Source organism: Lampris incognitus, chromosome 5 (genome assembly GCF_029633865.1).
Source record: "Lampris incognitus isolate fLamInc1 chromosome 5, fLamInc1.hap2, whole genome shotgun sequence".
In the NCBI taxonomy this organism is placed as follows: Eukaryota; Metazoa; Chordata; class Actinopteri; order Lampriformes; family Lampridae; genus Lampris; species Lampris incognitus.
The window spans coordinates 31,301,569-31,320,086 of NC_079215.1; the positions used below are offsets into that span (position 1 = coordinate 31,301,569).

At 45.2% G+C, this 18,518-nt stretch overlaps 1 protein-coding gene across 1 annotated transcript in view; it reads right to left on the reverse strand.

Annotated features, from left to right (window-relative positions):
- Positions 1 to 18,518, reverse strand: part of gstcd (glutathione S-transferase, C-terminal domain containing) — a 103,546-nt gene that overhangs the window by 6,169 nt on the left and 78,859 nt on the right. The window contains exons 8-9 of the mRNA XM_056280620.1: positions 10,532 to 10,665; positions 10 to 40 (exon numbers count right to left, since the gene is read on the reverse strand). Of these exons, the coding sequence (XP_056136595.1) occupies positions 10 to 40; positions 10,532 to 10,665 (165 nt within the window). The remainder of the gene's footprint in view (positions 1 to 9; positions 41 to 10,531; positions 10,666 to 18,518) is intronic.

The following is an 18,518-nucleotide window of genomic DNA, read 5'->3' on the forward strand; positions in this document are numbered from 1 at the left end:
AAGGCATACCTTGTAACTCAGAGCCTCCTGGAAGCGTTTGCTGTGAAAAGAAGACAACAATTTAAGATATCTTGTTGCCATTCATTGATGATGTAACTATCAGATGTAGGAGCAGTTATCATATAGTAACAATCACAGATGACTAGAGTGGCTAGCCCTTGGCTAACGGGTTGGACCTGTAGAACATTGTATTTGTTCCAACACGTTTGACATGTAACAGCCACCGAACTAAGGTAACCGCCTACTACTGTGATAGGAAGTACGTCAGCAGTTGGTCTGCCGGTTACATACAGAGAGTTCTGTTGTTCCAATCAATAAACTTGTTGAACGTTCTCCAGTGTCTGACCACTCGACATTCTACATGGTGTCAGAAGACGTGGAAGTAGTCTCATCGAACGACGTGTCAAGGAAAACAAAAGTTTGAAAGGTAACACACTCCGATCAGCGTAGGACGTTCCTCAAATTGAAGGCTAATGGCTAATGCTGGCTAGCATGGAAGCTATCGTACAGAAGCTGAGAAGAAAAATAATTACTGAAACTCAAAGAGACAATCATGGCAGAGGGATTCCGTAAACCAGATCCATTGGTGTTTGACAAAAATATTGCTCAGAACTGGGGACTTTTTGAACAGGATTACGACATATTTGTTGAAGCTGCGTGCTCAGATAAACCGGCTCGTACTCAAACTTTCATCTTATTGAACCTGGCCAGCTCAGAAGCCATTGAGCGGGAGCGGCGTTTGTGTATGTGCCAGCCGTGACTGAGGGTGTGGGAGACGATCGTCACATAATTGTCCCCGCTGAATCAAGAGAGGATCAGGAGTGCCTAAAAAGGAAATTCCGTGAGTTATGCAATCCTCAAATAAATGTCACAGTAGAAAGGCATAAGTTCAATACGAGAAATCAGAGATCAGGTGAGACCATTGAAACTTATATCAATGACTTAAAAAACAAAGCAAAAAGCTGCAGATTTGGAGTTTTGCATGACGAATTAATAAGACAGACTTGTATGTGGCATAGTAAATGATAGCACGTGAAAACTTGTATTGCGTGATAGTGAACTGACTTTAGCCAAAGCAGTTGAAATATGTCAGATACATGAAATGACAGAGCAACACACAAAGACACTGGCTACACCGAGGCAAAACTCAACAAATGTTGACAGCTTGCAACACAAAACAAAGGAAAAACAGTCACGTGGTGTCAAGCAGAAAAAATACACACAACATGTAACTCAGCCCATAGTTAACTGTGGCAACTGTGGAGGCAGCCACGAGGCCAAACGGGACAAATGCCCAGCATTTGGCAAGCAGTGTCACAAGTGCAACAAACGGAAATGCGATATGCGCGGATAGAGAAGGAGCTTCTTGCTGTGGTGTTCGCATGCTCCAAATTCAACGACTAGCGAGTCCAAATCAAAACAGATCATCAACCACTAGTCACTATCTTATCCAAGCCTATACACACAGCTCCAGCCAGACTGCAACGTATGATGCAAAGACTACAAAAGTATGACTTTGAACTGATCTGCAAAAGAGGGAAACAAATGTACCTTGCTGACACGTTGTCACCAGCCCCTAGACAGTCCACCGAGTAGCACAGCAACAAAAAGACAGATTTTGAGGTCATGGCAGCGAGACACATCTCTTCTCCACGTTTAGATGAGCTCAAGGAACACACAGAAAGGGACCCAACCCTTCAGAAAATATGCAACACTATCAACCATGGATGGCCTACAAAGGAGTTCAAACTGCCAGAAGATGTTCATCAGTACTTTATATTCAGGGACAAGCTCACGATCAAAGATGGTGTCGTTATGAAAGGTCCAAAGGCAGTAATCCCCAAATCACTACAAAGGGACTACATCACAATCCTACATAGAGGCCACCCCGGGACAGAGTCAATGAAACGCCGAGCCAGAGACATTGTGTTTTGGCCCACTATGAAAAAGGATATTGAGAGGAGAACACTTTCATGCCCTGTCTGTAACAGCATAAAACCACCCCAACACAAAGAGCCACTCAAGCTACATCCCATGGTCAACTGTAGCAACAGACATCTTTGAGTGGAATGGCCAGCACCACCTAGTATTGGTCGACTCGTACTCCGGATGATTTGAAGTTGACTTGCTTCGTGACATCACATCCAACACTGTGATTAGAAAACTAAAAAGACATTTCTCAGTTCATGGAATCCCACACAAAGTAATCTCAGACAGTGGGGCCCAGTTCACAAGCCAATGCTGTAAAGAGTTTGCTTCAACCTGGGATTTCATCCATGTGACCAGCAGCCCAGAGTTCCCTCAGGCTAATGGATTAGCTGAAAGAGCTGTGCACAGTGCAAAAAACTGATGGAAAGGTCCAGCCGAGATGGAACAGATGTTTTCCTGAACCTGCTCAACCTTCGTAATGTACCACGTGAACAGACACTTGGTTCACCAGCTGAACGACTTATGTCAAGACAGACACGTACCACCCTCCCCATCTGCAAAACTTTGCTGGTTCCAGCTGACAAGAACAGCAGTATGATCAAGGCACAGCTTACAAAAAAACCGCAATGCTCAAAAGACTTGCTATGACAGATCCAGCAGGCCGCTTCAGTCATTGGCCCAGGGACATGTAGTAAGGTTGCAGGCTCCACAAGGGTTTGACCGAATGGGTACAGTAAAGAGTGTCTGTCAAGAACCAAGAACTTACATCATACAATCAGAAGGGAGAGAGTACAGAATAAACAGGAAACACATTCTTCCTGTCTTGGAACCACCACCACCACAGATTTACCTCAGTGACCCCAGCATCATTTTCCAACAACCAACTGACCAGCATGGACACGACAATCATCCCGTCTCTCATGAGAGGCACCCTCAGCAAAACTCGCAGTGACACCAGTGAACAAAAGACTGTTCAGAAGACTTTCCAGCCCACCCAGAAATCAGTTGATGGCCCATAAATCACACGGGCAGGCCGCGTTTGTAAGCCAAACAGAAAATACATGCAATGAACAGTATAAGGACAACAATCAGAGCGGCTGTTGAAAAAAAAAGGTTTGTTTATATGCATACAACAAGACATTAGGATTTAGATACATTTGAACTCATATTCATTCTATTTCATACTTACCTGTAATGGCCAGGACTATATTGTTGTACTTGCCTGCAGATTATTATTTGTTAGTATTGGAAGCATAGCTAAAGAGAAAGGATGTAGCACATTGTATTTGTTCCAACACGTTTGACATGTAACAGCCACCGTACTAAGGTAACGGCCTACTACTGCTACAGGAAGTACGTCAGCAGTCAGTCTGCCGGTTACATACAAAGAGTTCTGTTGTTCCAATCAATAAACTTGTTAAACGTTCTCCGGTGTCTGACCACTCGTCATTCTACAGGACCCTTTAGTTGACTGGTTACCACAGTCGCGCATGGTCTGGGATACCCGGGTTCGATTTCTGGCTGTGGCGGATTCTCGGCCGCCCCCTGAATTTGCTACATTGGTGTCAGAGTTGGGATGATGCGACCGTGACGCCATCGGAAGAGCATGTGCCGCGAGGCGTGAGGGAGCTAATATGCTGAAGCATGGGGATGCACTTCCCGAAGGAGGGGGGGTAGCGTAGCGATCACGTATAACAAGAGTTGGTAGCCCTTGGCTAACGGGTCAGACCCTTTAGTTGACTAGTTAGCGCAGTTGCCCGTGGTGTGGGCTACCTGGGTTCGATTCCCGGCTGCCCCCTGAATTCGCTACTATATGTTTCTTGTGTCACATGTATGCTAATTATGTCAGGCACAGCATAGCATTTGTTGTCTTTTGGGAAATCTCGACAGTTAAACAGAACATATGTTTCATGGCGGGCTGAGTGCTTATTAAGGCAAACAACACTTCAAGTCTTCTTCTGCATTCACCAATTTTTTCCTTGGGAAAGGAGACCATTAATATGAAGGTGTGTTGAAAGAAAATGTTTATAATGCTAAACAGTACTGAGAAGAGTATCGGTGAGTGGGTTGGGGGGGAGTTTGGGGTCATTGGCTGGTCAGTGCACTCATAGAGAAGAGTTTCATTTAACTTGAGTAAGGGACTTCCCAGCAGAAACACTAACTCATTAAAAACCTGGAACCTGCCTGGAATGCTGCTTACACCTGCAGATTTTATACAGGATTCTTTGAGACATGACCCAAGGGGAAAACATTAAAAGCAGCAGAATGGAAATTGACATGGTCAGGTGAGTTATCCTCCACCATGCTAGTGTATAACTTGTCAGCAGAGAAAACATAAATTTTTTGTCTCTTAGACCTGCATAATGTTTTTTTGTTGTTGTTTTTTTTGGCGCATCCCTTCAGTATTAAATAAGTAGCTGGGAGAAGTAAAGCACTTGTGTAGGAAAAAAAAATGATGAGAGTAAATCCATGTATGTGAAAACCCATATATACTGCTCAAAAAATAAAGGGAACACCTAAAAACACAATATAGACCTCGATGAATGAAATATTTCAGCTGAAAATCTTTATTTATTAGACAGAGGAATGTGTTTAGAGCAAAATAACCTAAGAATGATCAATGGAAATCAAAATCATTAGCCCATTAAGGTCTGGATTCAGAATCATACTCAAAATCAAAGTGGAAAATGAGAACATAGGCTGATCCAACTTCTGTGGAAATTCTTCAAGACGATTCAAAATGAGGCTCAGTAGTGTGTGTGGCCTCCACGTGCCTGTATGCACTCCCTACAACGTCTGGGCATGCTCCTGATGAGACGACGGATGGTCTCCTGAGGGATCTCCTCCCAGACCTGGATCAGGGCATCGGTCAACTCCTGGACAGTCTGTGGTGCGACATCGCGTTGGCGGATGGTACGAGACATGATGTCCCAGAGGTGCTCGATTGGATTCAGGTCTGGGGAACGTGCAGGCCAGTCCATAGCATCAATGCCCTCGACATACAGGAACTGCTGACACACTCTGGCCACATGAGGACGAGCATTGTCATGCATGAGCAGGAACCCAGGGCCCACTGCACCAGCATATGGTCTGACAATGGGTCTGAGGATCTCATCCCGGTACCTAATGGCAGTCACGGTACCTCTGGCTAGCACGTAGAGGTCTGTGCGGCCCTCCAAGGATATGCCTCCCCAGACCATCACTGACCCACCGCCAAACCGGTCATGCTGGAGGACGTTGCAGGCAGCAGAACGTTCTCCACAGTGTCTCCAGACTCTCTCACGTCTGTCACATGTGTTCAGTGTGAACCTGCTCTCATCTGTGAAGAGCACAGGGTGCCAATGGCGAATCTGCCAACCAAGATGTTCTCTGACAAAGGTCAATCGGGCTGCACGGTGTTGGGCTGTGAGCACAGGCCCCAATTGTGGACGTCGGGCCCTCATACCATCCTCATGCATTCTGTTTCTCACTGTTTGAGCAGAAACCTGCATATTAGTGGCCTGTTGAAGGTCGTTTTGTAGGGCTCCGGCAGTGCTCCTCCTGTTCCTCCTTGCACAAAGGACCAGATAGCGGTCCTGCTGCGGGGTTGTTGTCCTCCTGCGGCCCCCTCCACGTCTCCTGGTGTACTGGCCTGTCTCCTGGTACCTCCTCCATGCTCTGGACACTGTGCTGGGAGACACATCAAATCTTCTTGCCACAGCACGCATTGATGTACCATCCTGGATAAGCTGCACTACCTGAGCAACTTCTGTAGGTTGCAGATACCGCCTCATGCCACCTCTAGTGGTGAGGGCACTAGCAAAATGAAAAACTAACCAAAGATCGGCCAGAAAAGATGAGGACAGGCAAATGGTCTGTGGCCACCACCTGCAAATCCATTCCTTTTATAGGGGTTGTCTTGCAAATTGTCTAATTTCCACCTGGTGGAAATTAGACAATTTACCAACAGGTGAAATTGATTCACAAATCAGTGTTGCTTCCTAACTGGACAGGTTGATATCTCAAAAGTGTGATTGACTTGGAGCTACATTGCATTGCTTATGTGTTCCCTTTATTTTTTTGAGCAGTGTATATTTGTAATGGACACTAAATTTCCTTTTCAAGGCACCATTACATTCAGTTGAGGGCATGCAATCTGATGCTGTAATATTATTGGTACTCAGTTCATATAACACAGGTCTGTATATGTGTGCTCTGTGTCCAAAACTCCTAACATACTCCAGTCTAATGATACATATGCCTCTACAGTTCCATTGGCCTAGGCTCTAGAGAGTGCTGCTATTGCTAAATAAACATTAAGATACATTACACAATTGCAAATAATCTGCTATTGCAAAATAAACATTAAGATACATAAGATACCATTAAGATACAGCCCCCCATCACTCTTAAAGCACTTGTTCCCTCCAGCACTATGCATCTAGGATCATGTGTCAGGGAGACGCATCCTATTTATATTAAACTAATTGTTTATATCTCTCAGCATGAAATACAATTAGCAAAAGTAATTTTGAACTGGATATTATTCAAGATCTGTGATTCCAGCTGCAGCAATTTGTACCAAGTAGTCTAAAATGTGGCAGCCCCTGTGCAGGGAACCCTATTCTAAGAGAACAGCCAGCACTGAATGGGGTAAGGTGGATTTGAAGGGCAATGTGACACTGTTGCACCAATCTGTCAATGGTGTGATGAGAAACAACACGTAAACACCAGATAGGGAAGCAAGATAAAATGACTAAGTGTGTGTGTGTGTGTGTGTGTGTGAGAGAGAGAGAGCGAGAGAGAGAGAGAGAGAGAGAGAGAGAGAGAGAGAGAGAGAGAGAGTGTGTGCACGTGTGTGTGCGTGCATCCATGTGCGTGTGTGTGCATTTGTGAGGTTATTTGTATTTGTGTGTGTGTGTGTGTGTGTGTGTGTGTGTGTGTGTGTGTGTGTGTGTGTGTGTGTGTGTGTGTGTGTGTGTGTGTGTGTGTGTGTGTGAGTGAGAGAGAGAGAGAGAGTAGGTGGTCGAGAAAGGGGTCGAGAATAAATGACAGAAAGGCAGAGACAAGTGATGAAAAACAGACAAGAGTCATAAAGACACAGAGGAAGTAAAGTGTGCATTTTAACTTCTGGAGTGATTCTGAATTGCTGGTTCATCTAGAATAGAGTACGTATCATCTTTCGTGCTTAACAAGTTGGTATTAGTCTTATTCCAGCTGCTCGAGTATTAGTCCTTTTCTCTATAGATCCGCTGCTGGTTCCTAGTGGGAACTACTGGGATCTTATTCTAGCTGTAGCTGTTTTTCACTTAGTGTGTCCTTAAATATTTATTGTTTCCTAGTTGTTTTGACTTAGTTATCCTTTTAGCTTATAAATATATTCCTTGGTGACTTGCTGTTTGCAGTTGTAATAGTTTTGTGTGAGGTTTGATAGAGTTTTACTTAAGTGACCAGTTTCTGGACAATAAGCCTACTTTCATGTTAGCTTTTTGGCGAATTGGGTGTTAAGTGGCCAGGGTGTTACCTGCACTCCTGGCAGACAAACCACTGCTACTATGCGTCAGGCAAACAAGCCGAGGGCAAACAGGTCTAGGCTGAAAGAAGGCTAGAGTGAACAAAGGCAAGCGCGACTTTTTCAAGCCAAGACTTCGTCAAGCAAGGACTGTGCTTTTTAGATCCGGTCAGTCGTCTGTATTTTGTGGACCTAGTATAGACTATGTGTTTCCTTCGCATTCCTGTCCTTCCCTCTTTCCGGGGTTGGCATAGCACTCCTAGGCGCTGTGACTCTATCAATCACATCTATCCCACTCTCTCTACTCACGTTGCGCAAGTGGTGATGGGAGGGCTCTGGAATTGCCAGTCCATGGTGCCGAAAGCTGAGTTTATCTCAGGCTACGCATCCTTGCTCTCCCTCAACTTTCTTGCCCTAACTGAGACCTGGATCATGCCAGAAAACACTACCACACCCGCAGCTCTGTCAGATGTGTACTCTGGGAGGCGGGGTGGTGGTACTGGCCTGCTAATCTCCCTGAAATGGAAATACTCTCTTGTTTCCATTCCACAATTTTCTCCTCCCTCTTTTGAATTTCATTTTGTTACTGTCTCTTATCCAGTCAAACTCACCATTATGGTTGTGTACCGCCCACCAGGCCCCCTTGGTGAGTTTCTGGAGGAGTTTGACACACTTGTCTCACACATCCCTGATGATGACTCTGCACTTATCCTTCTTGGTGACTCCAACATCCACACTGACAAGCTAGATCCTCTTCTCTCTTTCCTCTCCTCCTTTGACCTTCACCTCTCACCCTCTCCTTCTACCCACAAGGCCGGCAACCAGCTGGACCTTATCTTTACTAGACACTGTCCTATTTCCAATCCTCTGTTACTCCCCTCTAGCTGTCTGACCACCTGTCCCCTCACCTCCAGGCCTGCACACCCAATGCCACCTGACCCTTGGCTGTCCAACTCAGTACGTACTGACAGACAGAGCCTAAGAGTGGCAGAGCGCAAATGGAGAAAAGGCAAACACCCAGAGGACCTTCTCAACTTCCAATCTCTTCTTTCCACTTTCTCCTCCTCCCTTTCTGTGGCTAAAGCTGCCTTCTATCGCTCTAAAATCCAATCCTATGCCTCTAATCCTAAGAAACTCTTTGAAACCTTCTCTACACTTCAACCCCCACCTCCTCCTACTTCCTCCATTCTCCCTGATGACTTCGCTAACTTCTTTGACAAGAAGGTAAAAGACATCAGATCCTCCTTTTCTCACCACCCGGTTAGCGCTCCTTGCACTAGCCCACCCTTTGCACCCTCCCTCAACTCTCCACATCCCTCCCTATCCCACCTTGCTCCCCTCTCCCCCGACGAGGTCCTCAACCTCATCACATCCAGTCGCCCCACCACATGCTCCCTTGACCCGTTCCATCTGCCTTCAAGACTACTAGAGTCACCCCCCTTCTCAAAAAACCATCACTTAACCTCTCTGACATAAAAAACTACAGACCGGTTTCCCTTCTACCCTTTCTATCCAAAACTCTCGAATGTGCTGTCTTTAACCAACTTTCTTTGTACCTCCACCAGAACAACCTCCTGGACCCCAACCAGTCTGGGTTCAAGGTGGGTCACTCAACAGAGACGGCCCTTCTTGCAGTGACAGAATCGATGCACTCTGCGAGAGCAAACTCTCTCTCCTCTGTCCTGATACTGCTGGACCTGTCAGCTGCGTTCAACACAGTGAACAACCAGATCCTCCTCTCTACCCTCGAGGGGCTGGGTGTCACAGGCTCTGCACTCTCAATGTTTGCATCCTACCTGACGAGTCACTCCTACCAGGTGACATGGAGGGGATCTGTGTCAGAGCCTCGCAGACTGACTACAGGCATTCCACAAGGTTCGGTTCTGGGTCCTCTCCTGTTCTGCCTGTACACGACATCTCTGGGTTCTGTTATTCGCTCGCATGACTTCTCTTACCATTGTTATGCCAATGACACCCAGCAGATCTTGTCCTTCCCTCTCTCTGACACACAAGTAGAGACACATTGCTGCGTGCTTGACTGGCATCTTGGAGTGGATGACGACACACCACCTGAAGCTCAATCTGGACCAGACAGCGGTGATGTTCCTCCCGAGTAAAGGTTGCCCGCACCAAGACCTGGCCACCACCATTGACAACACCGTGGTGATGCTAACTCGGACTGCGAGGAATCTGGGTGTGATCCTGGATGACCAACTGTTGTTCGCTACAAACGTTGCATCGGTTGCTCGCTCCTGCAGATTTCTCCTCTATAACTTCATGAGGATTCGCCCATTCCTCACCGACGAGATGGCACAGGTGCTCATCCTGGCTCTGGTCATCTCCCAGCTGGACTACAGCAACTCCCTCCTTGCTGGCACCTTGGCGTCGGCCATCAGACCTCTGGAGCTTGTTCAGAAAGCTGCAGCTCGTCTAGTGTTCAACCGCCCTAAGTTCTCCCACACAACTCCCCTTCTCATGTCCCTACACTGGCTCCCGGTAGCTGCTCGCATCCAGTTTAAGACTCTGGTGCTAGCCTACAGGGCAGTGAAAGAAACAGCTCCTTCCTATCTCCAGGCCATGGTCAAGCCCTACACCCCCGCCCGACCACTTCGCTCTGCTGCCTCGGGACGCCTGGTTGCCCTGTTGCTCAGAGGCCCGTGCTGCCGATCGACCCGGTCACAGCTCTTTTCTGTCCTGGCCCCACAGTGGTAGAATGAACTCCCAACTGCTGTCAGGACAGTGGAGTCGCTGCGCAGGTGAAAATTCACCTCTTCAAGAACTACTACCCTGTTACTTGCTCTTAGCACTTATTGTATTCACTCATTTAAAAAAAAATCCTCTTCCGCTTTTACTTTAGCACTGGTTTTGCTCTTAGATGCTTGTTTAGAGAGAAGATGCACTTATGACCTCTGATGACTTGTAGTTCTCCTGATTTCCTACGTTAAATGCACTTATTGTAAGTCGCTTTGGATAAAAGCATCGGCTAAATGGCTGTAATTAAAGAGCTGATCGATGACAAAAAGCTAATGCCTTTGTCACACATAGAAAAGGCAAATGTTTGGACAAAGGGAAATAAACCTAAAGAAATAACATTGATGATCAGTTACAGACCTCCTCGGGAAGGTGAACTTCATCGTATTTTGGATGAAGCCATAGCAACAAGGACTGACCACGAAGGCTGCCCCTGCTTGAATGCAGTGCTCCATCACCATGTCTGTTGCAACACCACATGCATGGAGAGCCACCTGCAGGAGAAAAAACATCGATCAATCAATCAATATTGTCTTGATTGGAAACTTGTTGAGCAGTCAGGTAAAAGCAGTAACCACAGATGCATAAGGAATACATGACAGCAATCCATACAGTCCATATATCTAAAACACATAAAATATGTAACAGCTGTACATGATCCATTATTAAAAGCTGCACTGAGTTCAGTTAAGAGCCATTGTGAAATAATAGTAATGTTTTGGACGAAGCCATTTTGAAAAATACCTTTTATTATGAAATGAATGGACTGTGATAATGTAGTTATAAAAATTAGTATTCCACGTCCTGAGGACCAGTCTGCAATGCTGGAAGTTGGCACACCCGGCCCTTGCTTTTGCCTGCTGCCCGGCTTGCATTGCACCCTACCCCAATGCTAAATAAAATGCCAATAAAAAAAGGGGACCGGAGGGTGTGCTCCAATTATTGGGGCATCACACTGCTCAGCCTCCTTGGGAAAGTCTACTCAAGGATGCTGGAAAGGAGGCTCTGATCGATTGTTGAACTTTGAATTCAGGAGGAATCATGCAGATTCCATCCTGGCCGTGGAACAAATGACCAACTCTTTCCCTTTGTGGAAGTGCTGAGGGAGGCATGGGAGTTTGACCAGCAAGTCTGTGTTTTGTGGACTTGGAGAAGGCTTATGATCGTGCACCCTGGGGCACTCTGTGCAGGAATATGAGGTACTGGGGCAGTTTCTAGAAGCCATCTGGTCCTTGTATAACCAAAGTGAGAGCTGTGTCTGCATTCTTGGCACAAAGTCAAACACATTTTCGGTGGGTGTTGGATTCCACCAAGGTTGTCCCTTGTCTCTGATTCTGTTTGTGGTATTCATGGACAGTATCTCAAGGCATAGCCAAGGTGAGGAGTGTGTCTGTTTTGGGAACCTTAGAACTGCATCTCTGCTCTTTGAACATGATGTGGTTTTGTTGGCTTCATCAGAATGCGACCTCCAGCATGCACTGGGGCGGTTTGTAGCTGAGTGTGAAATTGCCGGGCTGAGAGTCAGCATCTCCAAGTCTGAGGCCATGGTTCTCTACTGGAAAATGGTAGATTGCTCCCTCCGGGTTGGGGATGAGTTGTTGCCCCAAGTGAAGGAGTTCAAGTATCTCGGGTTCTTGTTCACGAGTGAGGGTAGGATGGAGCAGGAGATTGACAGTGGGATTGGTGCAGCATCAGCAGTAATGCGGATGTTGTACCGGACCGTTGTGGTGAATTGGGAGCTGAGCTGGAAGGCAAAGCTGTCAATGTACCAGTCAATCTTTGTTCCAACCCTCACCTATGGTCATGAGCTTTTGGTAGTGACCGAAAGGGTGAGATCGCGGATACAAGCGGCTGAAATGAGTTTTCTCCGTAGGGTGTCTGGGCTTAGCCTTAGAGATAGGGTGAGGAGCTCAGACACCCAGAGGGAGCTCGAAGTAGAGCCACTGCTGCTAGAAAGGAGCTAGTTGAGGTGGTTCAGGCATCTGATTAGGATGCCTCCTGGGTGCCTTCCTTTGGAGGTTTTCTGAGCACGTACAACTGGGAGGAGACCCTGGGGTAGACTCAGAACTCACTGGAGGGACTACATGTCCAATCTGGCCTGGGAACGTCTTGGGATGCCCCAGGAGGAGCTGGAGGGCATTGCTGGGGAGAGGGATGTCTGGAGTGCCCTACTTAGCTTGGTGCCACCGCAACCTGACCTCGGAAAAGCGGCTGATGATGACATGAGATGAGATGAGATGAAAAATGAGTATGATGAAATATTTTACAATAATGAGTTGAGCATTGTCTGATTACAGAATTATTTCAAATTTTATAGACATTTACATTACATTTACCCATTTAGCAGACACTTTTATCCAGAGTGACTTATCAGAGACTTACTGATACATATTGCTATACACATAGTACCTATAATTATATCATAAAGACATAGCATCTAATTTTGACAAAAAAAGACTTGATACATATCATTCAATTTGAAATTTAAATTCAATTTGAAATTTTGCAAATTTAGTTAATGAATGGCACATGGCACAACTAAATTCTCAGACCTACTGGCCAACAATTTAGAGATTCTAAAACCGCAGCCTGGAGTGGATGGGTAAACACGCAAACTGATACAAAGGGAAAAGTAAAGAATAACGGCGTCTGGGTAGTGCAGCGGCCTATTCTGTTGCCTACCAACATGGGGATCACCGGTTTGAATCCCCGTGTTACCTCCGGCTTGGCCGAGCATCCCTACAGACACAATTGGCTATGTCTGCGGGTGGGAAGCCGGATGTGGGTATATGTCCTGGTCGCTGCACTAGCTTCTCTGGTTGGTCGGGGCACCTGTTTGGGTGGGAAGGGGAACTGGGGGCAATAACATGATCCTCACACATGCTATGTCCCCCTGGTGAAACTCCTCAATGTCAGGTGAAAAGAAGTGGCTGGCGACTCCACATGTATTGGAGGAGACATGTGGTAGTCTGTAGCCCTTCCTGGATTGGCAGAGGGGGTGGAGCAGCGACTGGGATGGTACAATTGAGGAGAATTAAATGCCAACTTTCTTATAATTTGTTCTTGGTCAAAACAGGTGGATTTTTTTCACTTATGAAGCATTCCCATTGATAATCTAAGGAGGGTTGTGACTCTGCATTAGATCTGTGCTCTCAAAGGTCCAGACTCATGGAGTTAGCACAAACAAACTGTATTGATGCCTGAGGAGTTGAAACAGACCACACCTCAAGATTGCTATTGATTTAGGATACTGTGCATTATAAAGGGTATTTATGGGTATGCTGTGGATGTAGAGGAAGGACAGAACTTCACTTGAGGCTCTCTGTATTCCAGCAGACAATTATTATTTTGTGATTCATCTGCAAAGCTGCATCCTGAATACTCACACAGTGTGTCCAAGAAGCGGTAAAAAATGCAGTTAAAATGTATCTCTTCTACTTTCAAGTAGATCAGTTATTTAGATTTTCTGTTATTTGTCTAACTAAAACATAAAGTATTAACAACTTGATGTGAATATAGCCACATGGCCTATTGTGTGAAGGCATCTACTGCAAGCTGATGCTAGGTCCACTCAACCTAACAGGTCATCTCAAACGCCATTATCACTCCTGTCTTCCAAAGAGTTGTCACTTTGCACCCCAGGGTCCAGATTCAGGGCACCCTATTCAATATGTCTGCTTTACAGCAATGCCATGGAGTGGGAGTTGAGACCCCCTCAAGACTTGGCAGTGCCAATGTGAGGGTTTTGGAGAGGATTGCAAATGCTTCAAAAAGCTGTGGGACACGACTCAGACGCGACGCATATCAAGCTCTAACTGGAAATCTGCACGCAATGCAATGCAATGCATGCTGCATTCAAATTTCTGCTGAACCTCCAGAGGAAGCCAGTAGCCCATCTAAATTTAAGAAAAAATTGGTTACATTATCAAATCTAGATTTTATAATCTGAATTTTGATTTCAGCTAATTTATACAGCAAATAGGCTAAATGAACAGGAATTAGAATCCAATGGAATTTCTACTTTGCGTTATGTGATAAGTATGAAAATTATATATAAATATATATAAAACTTTGTTTAAAGAAACACTCAACGGTAGGAAAAGTGCTCAACAAATAAGCAATCATCAGCTGTCAATATGGCATGAAACAGGCTCGTACTGTCTCATAAAGAATTTACTTGACTCACTGGATTATTTTGCTCCCTATTTGTTGATATATATATACAGTGCATCCGGAACGTATTCACACCCCTTCACTTTCCCCACATTTTATGTTACAGCCTTATTCCAAAATGGATTAAATTCCTTTTTTTTCTCATCAATCTACACACAATAACCCATAATGACAAAGTGAAAAAGGTTTTGTAGAAATTTTTGCAAATTTATTAAAAATTTAAAACTGAAATATTGCATGTACATACGTATTCATACCCTTTGCGATGACACTCAAAATTGAGCTCAGGTTCATCCTGTTTCCACTGATCATCCTTGAGATGTTTCTACATCTTGATTGGAGTCCACCCGTAGTAAATTCAATTGATTGGACATAATTTGGAAAGGCACACACCTGTCTATATAAGGTCCCACTGTTGACAGTGCATGTCAGAGCAGAAACCAAGCCATGAAGTCAAAGGAATTGTCTGTGGACCTCCGAGACAGGATTGTATCGAAGCACAGATCTGGGGAAGGGTACAAAAAAAATTCTACAGCTTTGAAGGTCCCGAAGAGCACAGTGGTCTCCATCATTCTTAAATGGAAGAAGTTTGGATCCCCCAGGAGTCTTCCTAGAGTTGGCCGCCCAGCCAAACTGAGCAATCGGGGGAGAAGGGCCTTGGTCGGGGAGGTGACCAAGAACCTGATGGTCACTCTGACAGAGCTCTAGCATTCCTCTGTGGAGATGGGAGAACCTTCCAGAACGACAACCATCTCTGCAGCACTCCACCAATCAGGCCTTTATGGTAGAGTGGCCAGACGGAAGCCTCTGCTCAGTAAAAGGCACATGACAGCCTGCTTGGAGTTTGCCAGAAAGCACCTAAAGGACTCTTAAGACCATGAGAAATAAGATTCTCTGGTCTGATGAAACCAAGATTGAACTCTTTGGCCTGAATGCCAAACGTCACGTCTGGAGGAAACCAGGCACCTTTCATCACCTTGCTAATACCATCCCTACAGTGAAGCATGGTGGTGGCAGCATCATGCTGTGGGGATGTTTTTCAGCGGCAGGAACTGGGAGACTAGTCAGGATCAAGGGAAAGATAAATGGAGCAAAGTACAGAGAGGCCCTTGAGGAAAACCTGCTCCAGAGCGCTCAGGACCTCAGACTGGGGCGAAGGTTTACCTTTCAACACGACAACGACCCTAAGCACACAGCCAAGACAACAAAGGAGTGGCTTCGGGACAAGTCTGTGAATGTACTTGAGTGGCCCAGCCAGAGCCCAGACTTGAACCCCATTGAACATCTCTGGAAAGACCTGAAAATAGCTGTGCAGCGACACTCCCCGTCTAACCTTACAGAGCTCGAGAGGATCTGCAGAGAAGAATGGGAGAAATACTCCAAATATAGGTGTGCCAAGCTTGTAGCTTCGTACCCAAGAAGACTTGAGGCTGTAATCGCTGCCAAGGGTGCCTCAACCAAGTACTGAGTAAAGGGTGTGAATACTTATGTACATGCAATATTTCAGTTTTTTATTTTTAATAAATTTGCAAAAATTTCTACAAAACCTTTTTCACTTTGTCATTATGGGGTATTGTATGTAGATTGATGAGAAAAAAAAGGAATTTAATCCATTTTGGAATAAGGCTGTAACATAACAAAATGTGGGGAAAGTGAAGGGGTGTGAATACTTTCCTGATGCAGTTGTATAAGTAGCAATTTTTTTAAATACATAACAGTACAAGCTTGTTTCGTGCATCGCACACTCATCAGCAGCTGATGTGTGCGCCGCACGAAACAAGCTTGTACTGCTATGTATTTAAAAAAAAAATTCCTACACCTATATTGATATTCCGCTCCTCATTAGTTTAGCACTCTTATCAACACCATTGACAGTTTCTGGAAAAAAAACCGCTATATATATATATATATATATATATATAGCGCCCTGTGATGGCCTAGCGGCCTGTCCAGGGTGTCTCCCCACCTGCTGCCCAGTGACTGCTGGGATAGGCTCCAGCATCCCCGCGACCCTGAGAGCAGGATAAGCAGTTCGGATAATGGATATACAGTGCATCCGGAAAGTATTGCCCCAAGGTGTGTGTGTGTGTGTGTGTGTGTGTGTGTGTGTGTGTGTGTGTGTGTGTGTGTGTGTGTGTGTGTGTGTGTGTGTGTGTGTGTGTGTGTGTGTGTGTGTGTGTGTGTGTGTATGTGTATGGGCCCTGTGTGATGGCCTGGTGGCCTGTCCAGGGTGTCTCCCCGCCTGCCGCCCAATGACTGCTGGAATAGGCTCCAGTATCCCCGCGACCCTGAGAGCAGGATAAGCGGTTTGGATAATGGATGGATGGAAATTCCACAGTCATTAATTATACAGCCATACATCCAAAGTAAACATTAAAATATTTGTACCCCAAGAAGTCACAAAATCCATGTCAAATTCCATGTGTGTGCAAACCTACATGGCCAATAAACATGATTCTGATTCTGATACAATTGTCAAAATAGTTTTTACTGAAACTGATTATTACACCCCTCCTCGATATTAAAAAGCAAAATAGGATGCAAAGGATTTTAATATAAAGTATCAATAAACAAGAAAATATTTTCCAAGTGCATGTTGAGGTTCACCTGTGTCCAGTCCTTCTCACTGAGGAGCCACACCGCTCATTAATTGAAATACAACGAGACTGAGGGCCAGCTAGATAATCTCCTCTGTATTTGGTGGGGAATCACCACAGACTCTTCACACAGACTTGCTTTCCCATTTCTCCCAATGATATAAAATAAATTAGTGGTCCTTTTCAAAAGAAATGACAAAAGTACTTGGTCATGTTGATTAAAACCACATTTCTCTGGATGTGTTTGTATCATTGATAATTGTATTTTAGTAAAGAATAGTATGCTAAAATGATAAATTACTTTGTGGATAAGTAAGTAGGATGAGGGAAAAGATATGAGAAAGATAAAAGGGCAGATAAAGACCAATTAAAAAAAATAGAAATATCTTTATTAATACTTGCAAAAGCATAAATAGAATAGACAGATAAAATGAATTAATAAGTGAAAAGAGAGAACAATTAAATGTGCTGTAGTAATTTTTTTGTTTTGTTTTGTGTTGAAGGGAGATGATGATGCAGTAGTGGGGGGGGCGTGATATACACATGGTGTGTATTTGTGTGTAGTGTCGGGAAGTCGAGACTCTGGTTCACTGACAGTTTTTACAGACAAAAGGAGTGATGCAGAAATCTTTTCAAGTGGTTTGGTTTGATTCTTGTGTCGAGCTGACTTGTGCTATAATGGTGGAAGATGTGCACCGAGCATTCAACCATTTTAATGTGGAGAGTTGGCTTCTGAGTTAGGAGGGCTTTTTTTCTTGGCAATAGTTAGTGCTGCCCATAAGAAGGATGATTTATCACTTATAGAAGCACAGAGATGGGAAAAGTGGAAAGTTGTAGTGATTTCTTCAAAGAAGCGGAGCACCAGTAGACAGAGTGTAATATAAAATATAATATGTATGGAACTAGTTGTCAGTAGTTTTAAGCACATGTGCGATATGTGTGTGTGTGTGTGTGTGTGTGTGTGTGTGTGTGTGTGTGTGTGTGTGTGTGTGTGTGTATGTATGCCTTAGCCAGTGAATACTGTTAAACTCTTTGTTTAATGGTACTCTTGTGTTGTATTAAATGTGTCCTGTGAGTCATTTTGTGTGTAATGAGCTGTATGTTAGTATTCTTAAAACGTGCTCTTGGGCGTCCGGGTGGCATGGCGGTCTATTCCGTTGCCTACCAACACGGGGATCGCCAGTTCGAATCCCTGTGTTACCTCCGGTTCGGTCGGGCATCCCTACAGACACAATTGGCCGTGTCTGCAGGTGGGAAGCCATATATATAGGTATGTGTCCTGGTCGCTGCACTAGCGCCTCCTGTGGTCGGTCAGGATGCCTGTTCGAGGGGAGGGGGAACTGGGGGGGATAGCATCATCCTCCGATGCACTACATCCCCCTGGTGAAACTCCTCACTACTACTTTCGGCTGCTCCCATTAGGGGTCACCATAGCGGATCATCCATTTCCATTTCTTCCTGTCTTCTGCATCTTCCTCTGTCAGACCAGCCACCTGCATGTCTCCCCTCACCACATCCATAAACCTCCTCTTTGGCCTTCCTCTTTTCCTCTTCCCTGGCAGCTCCATATTCAGCAT